The 15,089-nt window shown below is 37.4% G+C and overlaps 3 protein-coding genes across 7 annotated transcripts; 2 read left to right on the top strand and 1 right to left on the bottom strand.

Moving 5' to 3' along the window:
* The first annotated feature begins 24 nt into the window (after window positions 1–24).
* On the top strand, window positions 25–5,428 carry tlr21 (toll-like receptor 21). Of its 3 annotated transcripts, none has more exons than XM_058746990.1 (2): window positions 25–207; window positions 2,219–5,428. In XM_058746990.1, the coding sequence occupies exon 2, from the start codon at window positions 2,328–2,330 to the stop codon at window positions 5,256–5,258; it is 2,931 nt and encodes a 976-aa protein (XP_058602973.1). In that variant the 5' UTR covers window positions 25–207; window positions 2,219–2,327; the 3' UTR covers window positions 5,259–5,428. The 3 variants fall into 3 exon arrangements, with proteins under 3 accessions (XP_058602973.1, XP_058602972.1, XP_058602974.1); XM_058746989.1 differs by having other exon boundaries at window positions 169–207; window positions 2,222–5,428; XM_058746991.1 differs by lacking the exon at window positions 25–207 and adding an exon at window positions 784–923 and having other exon boundaries at window positions 2,222–5,428.
* Window positions 5,429–5,601: 173 nt separating this feature from the next.
* LOC131521878 (uncharacterized) lies at window positions 5,602–9,338 on the bottom strand. The gene is made up of 5 exons (XM_058746993.1): window positions 9,190–9,338; window positions 9,033–9,098; window positions 7,397–8,790; window positions 6,768–6,916; window positions 5,602–6,622 (listed from the first exon to the last, which is right to left on the bottom strand). Exons 3-5 carry the CDS (start codon window positions 8,781–8,783, stop codon window positions 6,086–6,088), a joined length of 2,073 nt encoding a protein of 690 aa, XP_058602976.1. The 5' UTR covers window positions 8,784–8,790; window positions 9,033–9,098; window positions 9,190–9,338; the 3' UTR covers window positions 5,602–6,085.
* Window positions 9,056–14,153, top strand: pafah1b3 (platelet-activating factor acetylhydrolase, isoform Ib, gamma subunit). Of its 3 annotated transcripts, XM_058746995.1 has the most exons (7): window positions 9,106–9,123; window positions 9,226–9,346; window positions 9,940–10,023; window positions 10,172–10,261; window positions 10,375–10,491; window positions 11,268–11,390; window positions 12,518–14,153. In XM_058746995.1, exons 3-7 carry the CDS (start codon window positions 9,946–9,948, stop codon window positions 12,773–12,775), a joined length of 666 nt encoding a protein of 221 aa, XP_058602978.1. In that variant the 5' UTR covers window positions 9,106–9,123; window positions 9,226–9,346; window positions 9,940–9,945; the 3' UTR covers window positions 12,776–14,153. The 3 variants fall into 3 exon arrangements, with proteins under 3 accessions (XP_058602979.1, XP_058602978.1, XP_058602977.1); XM_058746996.1 differs by having other exon boundaries at window positions 9,056–9,332; XM_058746994.1 differs by lacking the exon at window positions 9,106–9,123 and having other exon boundaries at window positions 9,215–9,346.
* Window positions 14,154–15,089: the final 936 nt, after the last annotated feature.

Below are 15,089 nucleotides of genomic sequence, written 5' to 3'. Positions count from 1 at the left end.
ATATGATGATTATTATTATACATTTATTTGCTTCTCTGAATAATGGATCAAAACAATTGGATCAGGCTATGTGATCCGTTGTCTGATCTTATTTGATCTGGCATGAAATCTTTTTGGTTCCTCTTTCTATTCCTGTGAAGGGAATGTCCTGTTTAAAAGACAGAGAACGCCTAGTCTTGCAAAATTATCAGGGACGATTTCATGAAGGTAAGCTACTGAATCACGTTAAATCTAGTTTAGTTTAAAACACTACAGACTGTTTTAAGCAAAATAGTCAATGTAATAATATGAATTAATGAAAGATGTGAGATTCAGGCTATATAGGATTGCTCACTGGTTTCGAACTAGTAAGTCTGAGATTTTTCTCTGTATTTATCCTCTTAATATTAGAGAGAATAATGTGACATATATAGCTCACTGTCCACTTTGTTCAGCAGGAAAGGTTTCTTGCCTTTGTATGTATTCGAATGTTAGTATCGCGAACAACCGGAGAATGTGAAAAAAGAGAAACATATTAAAGGGGTCATATAATGCCATTTTTGTACAAGCTAATATGATTCTTTAGGGTCTAAATTGAAAGTTTGTAATATACTTTAATTAAAAATTCTCATTAGTATTGTAAGAAAACACTCATTTTACCTGCTCAAAAACAGCTCTCTGTTCAGCACACCGTTTTAGTGCGTGTGTTTTTAAATGCTAATGAGCTTTGCTCGCCCCGCCCCTCTGTTCTGTGGGGCGTTTTTGACACAACACACGTGGAGTGTTGCCTTGACAACAGTTGAGGGTATATTTTGAAGAATGGCAGCGGGAGTCTCTGAGGATACTGTGCAACCGTATCAATTCGAACCGGAGTCGGACCCGGAACAGGATGACGGCCCCGAAGAAGTTCGACAATTAAGGCTCGAACGGGACGTTTCTGAATGGTTGGTTAACGTAATGTCACTTTTATCTATTTTTGTGTGTACTGTCAGGTAGAGTAGTGAGATACGAACGCTATGTGTTTACTGATACCTTAGTTCATTGACAGATTGATGTTACAGCTAATGGTCATGAAAAATAAATTTGGTAAATGTAGGCTTGTCAGTGATGCGTAACGTTATCTACATACATCGTAAAGCGTGCTAGCGATTTGCAAAGATTAATATAAAGATTAATATAAAGGTTAATTAAACGTTACACTCACTTCTTCTGGAGGTTCAGCAGGAACACGAATAGTTGGTACCGATTCTTTTTTCAGGAGCAGCTTCTTAGCAAAACCAGCTTTATACTGACCTTCATTTATAAAGCAGTCTGGTGAAAAATGATTCGCGCAAACATGAAAACATTGACGTTGCTCGTGGGGAATATTCCCTTCAAAAGCAAAACTCAGCCACTGTGTCTTCAGCGGTTCGGACTTAGGAACATCAAAATGACTGCTGTGTTCATTATTGCACCGAGAACAGAACACCACAATCGCTTAGACGCCATTCTGCTCATAGACAGCTCCAGCGTATATCAACAATGACGCGCGGACTATGATTGACAGCTCGCTCACGAGCAAGGGCGGGTCTGTGTTGAAACACTGCTGTCAATCAACCATCGTGGGAGGGGCGTCCGACCGTGTGACGTCACATGGTCGAACGGCTTGATTTGAGACAGGGTAAAACAAATAAGGAGATTAAAAAAAAAACACTGGATGGATTTTTATCATTTTATGATGGTTGTGTACAGGCACTGCTAACACACATTTCAGTACAATCAACTTGTAAAAGTGCATGTACCATTATATGACCCCTTTAAGAAGAGCTTGTCATGCATTTCCATGAAAACCTTCTTTAAGAAAGATTTAGTTTCAACCCATTATTGTATACTTCTTTACATTTTTAAGGATGTAAATAGAAAAAAAGGGAAAAAGGGGCAAAAAAAGGGAAACTGGCAGCTGAGAGGTTATGTGAGAGTACATTAGAGAGGTAATGAGTAACAAAGAGGAATGTAATTGTAGGATGTTTTTGTATATGTTGCCCTGCATGTATTCAAATAAATTGGATACTTCCATCATCTTTGAAGTGATTTTATAATAAATAAATAAGACATCCATAACATGTTCTTGATGCATGTTACATTTAAAGAGGAAAAAAAACTATGTAAGTTTGACTAGCAGCATTACATATGGATTAATATGTAATAACAGTTTATTTCTGATTCAACCTGATTATAACCTTTCCCTCTTTTTTTCTAGCAGCTGGCTGTATTAAGCTCTAAGTATTAGGTGCTACTCATACCTCATAGTGTTGGACTTTCATGAAGGCAGTCAATGGGAGTTACATTAAAAAGTGGAATTGAAAAATATGGCAGATTCTGCGTGTCGTGGACTGATCATAAAAGCAATATTCATCTGCCTCCTTAAGCTTGCCTTCAGCTACAGTTTCAGGAGTTGCATAGAGATCCCTGATTCTAATCATACAATCTTCAGATGTATTAAATGTCATGAAACGGACATAACTACAATTGTGAGTGATGTATTTCCCACTGCAACAAACCTCACAGTTTCTCGGAATAACATTACACACATTCAAGGCCAAAGCTTTCATCATCTGTCCGAACTGACTTCTCTGGTACTAGATGTTAACCATATTTCTAGCATCCACAAAGATGCTTTTAATAACCTGCAAAAACTTCAGACGTTAAATCTGTCCTGCAATTCCATATCATCTCTCCACCATGATGTTTTCAGTGACCTACATAACCTCACAGAGCTGCTCCTGGGAAACAATAACCTCACTTATATTGATTTGTTCCTGTTTTCCCATTTGACAAACCTCCAGATTCTTGACCTACGCAGGAACCACCTGGAAAACTTTTCATCTTTGGTTGAGTGCATAACAAACCTGTCCAGCTTGATACAACTGGACCTTTCTTTTAACAATCTAACCACCCTGCATCACTCCACCCGTCTGCCAAGCTCGCTTGCCAAACTCTACCTCAGTGATAATAAACTACACAAACTGGGATGTGACGAGTCCTTCCTTAAGTATGTGAAAGTGCTAGATCTGTCAGACAACACATTACTGTCATCCAAGGCTTTTCAGGGCCTGAATCTGGAGAGTATAATATACTTGCGCTTGCGCTTTACCAGTGTCTCCGTTAAAAAGCTTCTTAATTACACCAATATACAACCAAGGCACATCGACTTCTCTGGTTTGAAACTGAAGCATCATGCTCTGACTTCGCTGTGTTTTCATCTGCGAGATCATCAAATACCTAAAATGATACTCCAGAGCAATTCCATAAGAGTTCTATACAAAAACACATTTTGTAATTGCTCCAGTATCACTGATCTAATGGACCTCTCACGGAACGAGATGAAAACCACAGGCTGCTTGCAGTTTCTGCACTGTCAGAACCAACTGAAAACTCTCAAGATAGAACATAACCATCTGACCAAGCTATTGTCCTGCAACAAATTTAAAAATATTAGCTTGAAAAGCCTGAGCTATCGTTACAATCGTATTCTACAGGTTGGAGGTTATGCCTTCAGTACCACACCAAATTTAACAAACCTTGAGCTAAACATTAACATAATTGCTTACTTGGACCATAAAGCCTTAAGTGGACTCAGAGATCTTGTCACACTTCGTCTCGACAACAATCTTTTGAGCGATATCTACAATGATACCTTTGAAGATCTCACCAACCTAAAAAAGCTCAACCTGCGCAACAACCAAATAGCTGTGATTTTCAACTATGCCTTTAAATATCTGTCAAATCTAACTATTTTAGATTTAGGAGGCAACAAGATCACGCAGATGAGGCCACATGCATTTGATGGGCTGAACAGCTTGGCCAATCTATATTTAGACAGAAATCGTCTGAAAGAGATTGACAGCACGCTCTTTGGGAAACTTCATGCCACCCTGCAGGTGCTGGATTTACAGGCTAACCGCATCCTGTATTTTACAGAACATACATACTCACCATTTATAAATATGTCCATGCTTCTTGATCTGAAACTTGATGCACAGGAACCAAATGGCATAAACTTGTTGCCACGTGCATTTTTCCGTGGTCTAACTTCTCTGAAAAGTCTTTACCTCACCAACAACCATATCATTGGATTTGGCGCTGAAACATTTGATGACCTGAAAAGCTTGGAGTTCTTAACTCTGGACAACTCATGTGTTGGGATTGCCCAGCTCAAACCTGGTATTTTCAAAAACCTTCGAAAATTAAAGACATTATACGTTGAGAACATGGGCATTAAATCATTTTCTAAAGAGGTCTTTGGAAATCTCACAGGACTGAAGCTACTACATCTCAATCGCAATGCCATGATGTCTTTGGACATGAGTCTACTGGACAATCTGACCAATCTTACATACGTTGACATGCGCAGCTGTCCTCTCAGTTGTGGCTGCCGGAATAGTGAACTACAGAACTGGACCATAAGCAGTAAGAGACTACAGTTTCCTTATCTTTTCAATATTACATGCCAAGACCACCCAGGCTCATTTTTTCACAACTTCGACACTAATGTGTGTTATTTAGACATAGCACTCTACCTGTTTTCCTCAACGTTTACATTCACAATCTTACTGAGCTTGATACCACTTCTCTATGTCAGACTTTACTGGAAATTTAAGTACGGCTACTATGTGTTTCGGTCATGGTTTGGGGAACAGTGGCGTCGCTTAAGGGACCAGGAGGAGAAATACAAGTATGATGCCTTTGTTTCCTACAACTCAGCAGATGAAGACTGGGTAATGGAACAGCTGTTGCCGAACCTCGAGGGTTCTTCATTTCGGCTCTGCCTCCACCACAGAGATTTCGAGCTGGGCCGCGATATTGTCGACAACATTGTGGCTGCCGTATATGGCAGTCGTAAAACGATCTGTGTGGTCAGTCAGAGCTTCCTTCGCAGCGAATGGTGCTCACTGGAGATCCAGCTGGCCAGCTATCGCCTCTTTCAAGAAATGCAGGATGTGCTTTTGCTGGTCTTTCTGGAGCCTATCCCTGAGCGGCAACTGTCCACTTATCACCGTATGAGGAAGGTCGTGCTCAAAAAGACTTATTTGCAGTGGCCTGGGCCAAACTGTTCTGATCCAAATAGTGCAAAAGAACTGTTCTGGAATCAGTTAAAGAGAGCACTTAGAAGCAGCAACACTGGAAGCCATGAGGAGCAGAATGATCAGAGGAGGCAAGACAAAGAGGACCAGGAGGAGAGAGAATATTTCGTGAATCAGCCACCAATAGATGATGAAGTATATTACCTGATGCCCTGATTACACTGACATATAAAATAATCTGTACAATATAAGAACAAATTGAATGAACTTCAATAAATGTAAATTAAAGGGCTGTAAATTCTGCAGGCTTGCAAACATGTAAAAAATAATAATGGAAAAGATATAAACTCGCCGGAAGCAATTTTGAGTTTATGGTAACATTTTTTATAAAAATTTAATATATAAATAAATAAATGTATATATATGTACACTGAAATTCAACAGGTAAAATAGCTGTGATTGGTTTACCTTCACAAGAGTATTGCACAGTTGAATTCTTACATTTAAGTTTAAAAATTAAATGTAAAATGTAAATTGTGAAATCAGTTTGATGTAAAAATGGTTTTAATTTTGTATTGCTTTATTAAAGAATATCACAAAATCATATGCATCTTCTTTTTTTACAGAATGCTGAATTTAATGATAAAAGTCCAGTCAAGATATACAGAAGAAATCGGATTAAATAAAAAAAACAAATAATAATAATAATCAAATAAGTGACTAGACAACCAGCATCCTTGCGAACAAACATTTTCCCTATTAATTCAGGAGAATAAAAGAAAACTAATGTGTGGTGCTTTTATTATTTGTGCAGCACAAAGAGTGATTTGTTTTTAATAAGTTTCATTCACTCTTAATACCTGTGTTACCAGTATATACAATACACCAGAGAAATCATGACTGTACATAATTTGAGCACACTGAACCCTCAAATTCAAATCTCACGGAAAGGTGATGATCTTTCAAAAAAAAAAAAAAGGAATGTGTGTTACTCATACAAAGATAATCTTGGCAAACAGCCTCAATTGTGGCAAACAGCTTTGCTATAGGTAAAGGGGAGGGTAAAATACCCTATCTGGTGTGTTTGTCCTGGGACAGTGAGTCATACCAAGAGAGTCTGACCTGTGCTGGGTGTTAGATGGATGTGGACAGCGAAAAAAAGAGTTGTACTGAAAGCCCTCTGAGAGATAGGATGCTGGAAATGAGAAGGGAGTCCATCTTTCTCTTTCATCCTGAACTTGCTGCTGGTGGGACCAGAATCTGGATCCTCCAAAAGATGTTTGGGGTTTTTGTTTTCTGCTCTCATATATGTGATGTGAATTCAAATCAAGATCTCTGTCTTCCCTCCACTGTTGAGAGATTCTAGAGAGATCTAAATCTATGTTTTTCAAACTTTCCCCTCTGCTCAGTGACTGCTGCTGAGAATAGGAGTCCACAGGATGATCCATCCAGGTGGGGCTTTTGAGTATAGGGACGGCATGCTGGGTAAAGGTCTGTTCCTGGTTAAAGAGCTGTCTGCTGCGATGATGCTGAGCTCTGATGCAATCCTGAGACAAACTAGCTGCCCTCCTCTGGTCAAACTGCAAAGACTAACTAATCAAATTCACATGCAAAATAGCCATACAATCCTTAACTGCAAGCTGTGAAATTTTTTAACTTCTGTTACAGTCCAGTTTACAACTATTTTGATATTATTTGGATTTGATTCTTTACTTCGTTACTCACCATGTCAATGTGTGACTGTCGTGGTTCTTCAAGGGAGAAGAGATTGGACGAGGTCTTCCACTCTTGTATCCCACGTTTCTTGGTGAAAACTCCTCTGTCCAAGTCCTGCTTAGCATCCTGTGTTAAGTAATCTTGTTGCATGGCACTGTCTAGGATGCAGAAAGGTCATTTTAAATATCCATCGTAAATGATATCCATCATGTAAATGATAAGCATATTTTCTAAATAAAAATTCATATTTTTGGAGTGCATTATATCAAAAATAGGTGATACAATTGTCCTGATACAATAATAATAATAAAACCCTACAGAGTAGTTTGGCCTAATCTGTTTTTATTCAATTTTTTTTAAAAGTGTGAGGACAATGTATGTTATTACTCTTTACTTGATGGTTACAACGTGACTTTTTTAAAGACATTTAATTTTCATTTATTAATTTTCATTTATGAATTTGGCAAACGCTTTTTATCTAGTGACTTACATTGTATTTAAAGTATACTTTTTTGCATTTAATGGGAATTGAACCAATGACCTTGCCATTGTTTTCATGCTCTACTGATTTCTAAAAATAAATTCTTCTATTTGACTTGTTGTTGTTTTTTTTTTACAAATGTAAAAATGTGACATACCTGTCCATATCTCCATGTTCCTGCTGAAGCACCTATCCTCGTTCTGCACTGCATGGCTAGAAGGTGAACAATTTTCATCTCTTTGTCCTGAGCTGAGCTGAGAAGCTATTTGATTCCCATTCAAGAATGAATGTAGCCTGTGGAGGTTGTGCTGTAACTGGAAACTGTGTCTTTTTTGTAAAGTCTGTAGTAGCACCTCTCTACACTCGGCCAGCAGGGGATGCCGATGGCTTGGCACATGGAGCTCTGAACTCTGGCACAAACGTGTCAGGAGCCTTTTCACTGCTTCCCTACATGACAGTGACATTTGCTCTTCTTGCTCAATACTGTCTCCTACTTGACCAGCCCCAGAGTCCAGGTCAGACAGAGAGCTTAGTATCTGCGGGTTTTTGAACATTTGCGTAACTTCCATGTTTGGGAATCCCAGTGTTGTAGAGTTTTTCTCAAATCTCTGAATATTCATAAAACCGTTTTCTTCATCATGGGATTTGAGATTGCCTGTTTGTGAAACATCAGAGTTATTCATATTAGTTTCAACTGGAGTAGAGCATAACTGATGAACCGGTTCATTTTCTGAGGATGACAAAACCACTTGCTCAGTTTGTCTTGGGGGGCTACTCGGACTATCTTGTCTTGTTTTGCTATTAGTATCTTCCTTTCTGCTGTTGGCATTTCTGTCATGCTTCCCATCTTCTCTAGATGGTCCCATAGATACAACAACCCCTCTATTAGTCTGAAAACCACTTGTGTTTATTTCACTAGGCTCTTTTCTTGAACTTTTCTTCCTCTTCACTTGTGGCAGCTTATTATTTTCTGGTTCCTGTACTTCATCAAGAGTGCAGTCCGGGTCTAAATCAGGTACAGAGGGAGGCAGCGGTGATATAATGTGAATCATAGACTGTTTTCTCTGTTCTTTTCTCTGCTCGTCTCTCTTTATCTGCTCACTCACCAACCTCTCAATATCTATGGACCTAATCTCATGGCTGAAAAGGCCTCGGTTAGAAGTAAGGCGTCCGTCAGTTATGATGCTGGGCTTCTGGGGTATGAATGGCTTAGCAAATGCCCTCTCTTTTCTAGAGCAAGCCAGCGGATGACGTGCTTTCTCACCACCTTCTCTTCTGCTGTGCTGAGAACCTGGGTGATACCCGTTTCTCTCCAGACCTCGAATCTCATTCCTCTCCTTCCTGGTTTTAAGTCGCCTCACTTTATGTGACGGGTTGCAAAGCACATCTGTTCTCATGCTGCTAGAGCACACTGGTTTGCTGGTATGGGCAGCATTGTCTGTATGACATGAAGACTTGGCTGTGCTACTGTGGCGGTCACTGGATGTCTTCAGCAAATTATGTTTATGTAGAAAACTTCTGTTGGATTGGTGGCTCATCTTCATGTTAAGACTATTAAACACAAGTTATTAAAATGCAACAAATTAGTCTGTAATGCATTTATAATTCAGATAACTGTCAGAGTAAACAGTCTCATGCCTATTTCACGTAGCACTTTTAGGCTCACCATATGGCAACATTTAGAAACATACCTCAAATGAACAGCATTCTTTGTGCTCAAAGTGAAATAATTTCTTCATTGTCAACTAATAACAGCGGCATGTAGTTAAAGTCCAAAAGCCGTTACATTTTACCTTTCCGTTGCTTGGCAACGTGCTTCAAAGATGGACCTCAAACGCAGTTTTCGGCGAAGAAATAAACTACGGACAAAAGGATTGGTTTTAAGTAATTTTTGAATGTTTTGCGTACATTTGAACCACTGAAACATAAAAACGAAGGAGATTTAATGACCTTTTCGCGTTTATAAAGTATAGTGTTATTTTATAGGTCGACCGTGCTCGGTGATCCGCCAGTAATGCCTGGTTCGATACTCCAGCTTCCGGGGTTTGGCAGCAGACCGCTGGATGACTGATTGAACGCTGAATTCTGCTGTGGTAACACTTTTTTGGTAACGATATTTCCCCTGTCTCTAGTTAAAATGAATCGACATTAGTGTTAACATGTATTATGTATACTTATATAGCAAAAGTGTGATGTTACGCAGCGTTTTAACGCATTTGCGTCTTGTCCCTCTAAATGGAAGGTATCCGCATGCTAAGTGCTACATTAGCCATGTGAGCTGGTTAGTTATAAGCATAGTAAGCTGTACTAAGGAGAACGTTAAAGAACGTTAACTTTTGTATATATTAAAACTTCCAGTTATTATTTATAAGATGCTAATTTTGCACCAGCTTGTTTGTGAGGTTAACTACTGCAGTGCAAATTCACCCCAAAATTGCACCAAACTAGTTCAGTTGTGATTTTGTTTTCTGCTTTTTTTCTACTGCATTTGTGGTTGTCATAGGATGTGTACAAAGTACATAAACTAACCACAGTACAGCTTGTCAAAAAGTCATTATGAATTTTAATATTTTGGATGCTTAAAACACAACGTTGTACTCAAAATTTTAAATTAAATGTTGTTTGGTCTAATATGAGGATCCATATTTAACGCTATTGCAGAAAATGTAACCTGTCATATCTCTCTATGCCTGTCCTCAGGAAGTGATGAGTGAAGATTCTAACCCTGCAGCCACACCCACCCCCTGTCAGGACATACAGGGAGATGGTCGATGGATGTCATTGGTGCTTCTTTTATATATTAATATATTTTACAACCTTAGCGTCCCTGTTAGGCTGCTAATATATCACTTTGTTTTAAACACTTATCCTATACCTTCTCTTATATACAAATGGAGCCTTAGTTGCATTTTTATGTGTTCTCATCTTACAGCACAATCGATTTGTATCAGACAGTAAAGGAAAAGAGCCTGATGTTCTGTTTGTTGGAGATTCACTTGTCCAGCTTCTGCATGAGTTTGAGGTATAGCAAAGTATCTGCATCTCCTTCCTCATACTTCATATCTGTCATTCATATCAGTGACTGCACACACATTTATGTTTTTGTGTAAAATTAGTTTTTATGTTTGTTGGCAGGTTTGGCGAAAACTGTTTTCTCCTCTCCATGCTCTGAATTTTGGGGTTGGTGGGGATGCTACACAGCATGTATTGTGGAGACTCACGAATGGAGAACTGGACTACATCAGCCCAAAGGTATATGATTTAAGAATTTTAACATTTATTAAGTAATATTATTAAAAATAATGATTACTCTTTAAAATACTCATAGAGTTTGTGTTTCTCAAACTGACCTTTTTTTTTTAACCAAGCTTGCTCACTCTATCCACCTTATTTTTCCCGTAAGAGCAGTCGCGGCCATTTGTAAATTTAATGTTTCTGGTTTAGCAGTGCAAAACAGCTCTTTTTGCTGCTTGATATTGCAAATTGGTGTGTCTTACTATATTATTTTAATGTATTATCTTAATTATGAACACACTGGCTTGTAGTGCAAACATTTTTATGGTTTACTGCACTTTGTTGTTCTTCTCGTTATTTCTCTATGGCAGCTAATGAACTGGAAATCTCGCATATCTGGAGCATCTTGTATCCACCTTATTCTTCGACGCGGAAGTAAGCTGTTTTCTGTGAATATGCGAGATTTCCAGTTCATTACTGCACTTTGTTATTCTTCTCGTTATTTCTCTATGGCAGCTAATGAACTGGAAATCTCGCATATTCACAGAAAAAGGCTTACTTCCGTGTTGAAGAAAAAGGTGGATACAAGATGCTCCAGATAAACTTATGTACATGTAAACAGTAAATCTGTGCATTTGTATTTGTGTATGAATCCCTTATTCGTGTTGGGACATGAAAGAAAATGTCACTATTTAGGCATCTTAAAGAGGAAATGACAAAGCAAATGCAGCAGACCTTCTTTAGACCCAAAATAGAGTAAGTAGAAATGTGATTTTTTTTGTGTTTTTATACAGGTGGTGGTGTTGTGGGTAGGCACTAATAATCATGGTAACACCCCAGAACAGATCTGTGGAGGCATCATGGCCATCATCAATGTGATCCATCAGAAACTGCCCCATGCTCACACTCTTGTCTTGGTTAGTTATCTTAGCTCCTACCTCTCTGTTACAGCATTGTTTAATTCTTTACAATAATTAAATCTTTAATTTAATTAATCATACCAGTATTATCAAAGTCAAAGTGCCATTTTCTTAGTTATTGTGACATGATCAGCAGAGAATTAGGCAACAGAATACCCTTTAAATATACCTGTCCAACAAAACGTAAACACGTTTCCAAAAAAAAAAAGTTGAAGTGAAGGTTGAAAAAAAAAAAAGAATCAAGAGATAAAAATTATACAGTATGTTATTTAAAAAAAATATTCAAATACTTTCATCATATGAATGGAAGTATTAATCACATTAACTATAATGTACACTACTGTTGGGGTTGGTAATATTTCTTTATTTTTTTTAAGAAATCAATGCTTTTATTCAGCAAGGATGCATTAAATTGCTCAAAAGTGACAGAATTACTTTGTAGCATTATAAAAGTCTGTTGCAAAAATTTGCTGTTCTTTTGAAATTTCTATTCATCAAAAATCCTGGAAAAAAATTTTTTTAGTTTCAACAAAAATTTTTATCAGCACCGCTGTTGTCAACATGGATAATGATAAGAAAATTTCCTTGAACACCACATTGGCATATTACAATGATTTCTGAAAGATCATGTGACACTGAAGACTGGAGTAACAGCTGCTGAAAAATCAGCTTTGCCATCGCAGAAATAAATTTATTTTATAATAAATTTTAAGTTGGGATAATATTTTACAATTTTACTCTGTTTTTGATCAAATAAATTTCAGCCTCGGTGAACTTGGTGAACAAAAGACTTTTATTTAAAATATATTCTTTCTCAATAAAAAATCTTACTGACCCGTATCATTTGAACGGAAGTGTATATTCAGTACGTATTCATTTGAACCTTTTATTGTCAGTAACTGTTGTTTTAAATACAACCCCCCCTTTTCTCCATTATCAAATTATATTTCATGACATATAAACTGTAGTATCTCAGTCGTTGTCTTAGGCCACCATTTCTTTATTGCTTTTTCATCAGCATTATCCTCAATAGATATTGGTATCCCATTAACACAGTGTTTGGTGTAAAAGGCCCAAACTTATTGTCTGTAATGGAATGTAATGCTCTCTTTCCTCTCCACTAGGGGTTGCTGCCGAGAGGCAAAAGTCCAAACCCTCTTCGTGAGCGTAATGCGAGTGTGAATGCTCTAGTTCAGGCTGAGGTAGCGTCTCTGTCTCACGTCTCCTATCTGGACATGGACCCCGGGTTCATTCACTCAGATGGTTCCATCGCACACCAGGACATGTATGATTATCTTCACCTCACGCCGCAGGCCTACCAGAGGGTGTGCGAGCCCTTACATAAACGCATTAAATCCCTGTTAGATAAACATGCCCCCTGAACACTAAACAAAATACAGCATAAACACCCTTCCCTGTGCATTTCCTGTGGATCCTTTATGCTCTACAAATAGAGCATTACTGAGATATGAACACCCTCAGGAAAACTCTTGACTGTTTAATATACACAAACGCATATACTGTATATCACATGCTTTCCATCAATATACATTATTGCTTCCTTGTTACTACAAAAATAGATTTTATTGTTTGTTGGGAACCAGCTGAAAGGGATGGTTCATCCAAAAATAAAAAAAATCTGTTACGCCATTCTTCATGTAGATCCAATCACTGTATGATTCAACTATTTTTGTCCTCAAATGCATTTTCCTTTGTGCTCCACAAAATAAATAGTCATACAGGTTTAGAATGACATGAGGGTACGTAAAAACTGAATTTTATTTTTGGGTGAACTACCCCTTCAAATTCTGTCAGATTTATTCTCTTTACGCAAAATGATAGTGCATTCCAAAGTGTGTACATATATTTACAAGACGCAAAAACTCATGTGATGTTATTCTCTCTCGAGGACCTGTGATGAGTAATGGTTGTTGAAGTGTACATAAGGGCTATGTGCTGCTTGTGTAGGAAACAGTAGCTTTCCCGAAAGCATGCAGTATAGCCCTTCAGATTTTGACAACCGCTTGTTTGTTTGTTGGAAGGAATAATATAGGTTAATTTGGTTTCGTTTTCCATTACTGATTGTCCACAGTACATGCCCATAGGCTCTTTTCTGAGAAAAGGGTAGATGTTTCACACAAAGTTATGTACCTTTAAAATGATTCCCTCAGATTAGACACTTTGTGATAAACACTGAATTAGTGTTTCAATTATTTTGTACAGTATTTTTGTTGTTTTTGTAATTTTCTCCCACGTATATGTCTACTTTATGTTTGTATTGTTCATTTAGTGTTTTGTTCCAGTGTGTGATAAGCTGTCGAATCGCAAGACAGCAGGTGAATTATGTGAACTTTATGCACCGGGGTATCTGAAAGATTCATACTGTGGATGAAATTCTAAAATCGCATAACTAAAGACAAGGTTAAATTCTCTTTTAAGTTGAGAATTTAAATCGTAACGAGCCAATCACTGGTTTTATTTTTATTGTATTACAGTTGTATTGTACAACCAACCATCAAACAAACCATCACTTTCAAATGGTGAAGGAAATGGTTAAATGTTGCGGTGTGTGATTCTTCTGCTGCTTTGTCCTGGTGTTTGTGTTCATACTGCTTTGTCTGAAGGGTTTTTGTGAACGTTGTCATCTTCCAGTAGTCTTGGGTGATTCCAGGAATTGTATCTCCTCATGACTTCTTGAGATTATATTCTGAGGAGTTAGATGTCATGCCTGGTGCTGCAATAAACACTTATCATGGAAAACCTGTCAGATGTGTTGTTTTGGATTTCCGTGTAGTTATTTTAAAATTTCTTTCATTATGTTTAGTTTATGAATCATGACAGGATATAAGTGTCCATAATAAAAGGAAAATTTCACTTCACAACATTTGCCAAGTTCTTAGAAAGCTCTTATTGGAATTCAAAAAAGATTTTAAACATTAACCAAAAATTTGTGGTTAGTATGATTTAAATTTTTTTTTAAATATATTTTAAAAAGACACACCGTTTACCAAGGCTGCACTTATTTTATCAAAAATACAATAAAACAGCAATACTGTAAAATATTAGTTTAAAATAACTTTTTAATATTTATTAAATATTATCATCTTCAGTTTCACATGATTCTTCAGAAATAATTTTTGATGTTTCTCGAGAAATATCTATCAATGTAGAAAACAGTTGTGCATTGTTTTACATTTCAGGATTCTTTGTTGAAAAGTTTTAAAAGAATGTTTGGGAAAAAAGAATATTTGAAAGAGAAATTGTGGCATTATGTTTTTACTGTGACTTTGATCAATTTAATGTTTAGAAAAACAATTCATATGTAATTTTTTGGGGGGGCATGACATTTTACAGCCTCAACTAGCCATAACAAATATCAAGATGAATTCAATTTAGATATTAAAAATGTGCTTATAAATGACTTTAATCATGTGTGTATCTAACAACAGTTGCTATCAGAAAACATTCTTCAGTGGCTGTCAGTCTGACACCGACAGGTCTCCTTGAGCTGTGTGAACTGAAGTCATGTGTCACTGCGCAAGTACTGTTAAATGCCTCTTGGCACCTACAATCTGATAAGCATTGCAAAACACCCGGCTGGGACATGTTATGGTGTACACAAAAAAAGTGTTAGGTGACACATGAGATCATGCTGAGTGATTCAGCCTGTTAAAGATGGAATTACAGTTCCAGGAT

Source organism: Onychostoma macrolepis, chromosome 16, assembly GCF_012432095.1.
Source record: "Onychostoma macrolepis isolate SWU-2019 chromosome 16, ASM1243209v1, whole genome shotgun sequence".
Taxonomy (NCBI): Eukaryota; Metazoa; Chordata; class Actinopteri; order Cypriniformes; family Cyprinidae; genus Onychostoma; species Onychostoma macrolepis.
Note: the sequence above shows the minus strand (reverse complement) of the source record. Positions and strands in the feature narration are given on the sequence as shown.

What these genes read in the sequence shown, in the direction of transcription:
- tlr21 (XM_058746990.1), top strand. Translation starts at nt 2,328, where the DNA reads ATGGCAGATTCTGCGTGTCGTGGACTGATCATAAAAGCAATATTCATC.
- LOC131521878 (XM_058746993.1), bottom strand. Translation starts at nt 8,783, where the DNA reads ATGAAGATGAGCCACCAATCCAACAGAAGTTTTCTACATAAACATAAT. An exon ending in GAACATGGAGATATGGACAG is followed by an intron (nt 6,917 to 7,396) that starts GTATGTCACATT and finishes TCTGCATCCTAG; the next exon opens with ACAGTGCCATGCAACAAGAT. An exon ending in GACAGTCACACATTGACATG is followed by an intron (nt 6,623 to 6,767) that starts GTGAGTAACGAA and finishes TAGTCTTTGCAG; the next exon opens with TTTGACCAGAGGAGGGCAGC.
- pafah1b3 (XM_058746996.1), top strand. Translation starts at nt 9,946, where the DNA reads ATGAGTGAAGATTCTAACCCTGCAGCCACACCCACCCCCTGTCAGGAC. An exon ending in AGCTTCTGCATGAGTTTGAG is followed by an intron (nt 10,262 to 10,374) that starts GTATAGCAAAGT and finishes GTTTGTTGGCAG; the next exon opens with GTTTGGCGAAAACTGTTTTC. An exon ending in TGGACTACATCAGCCCAAAG is followed by an intron (nt 10,492 to 11,267) that starts GTATATGATTTA and finishes GTTTTTATACAG; the next exon opens with GTGGTGGTGTTGTGGGTAGG.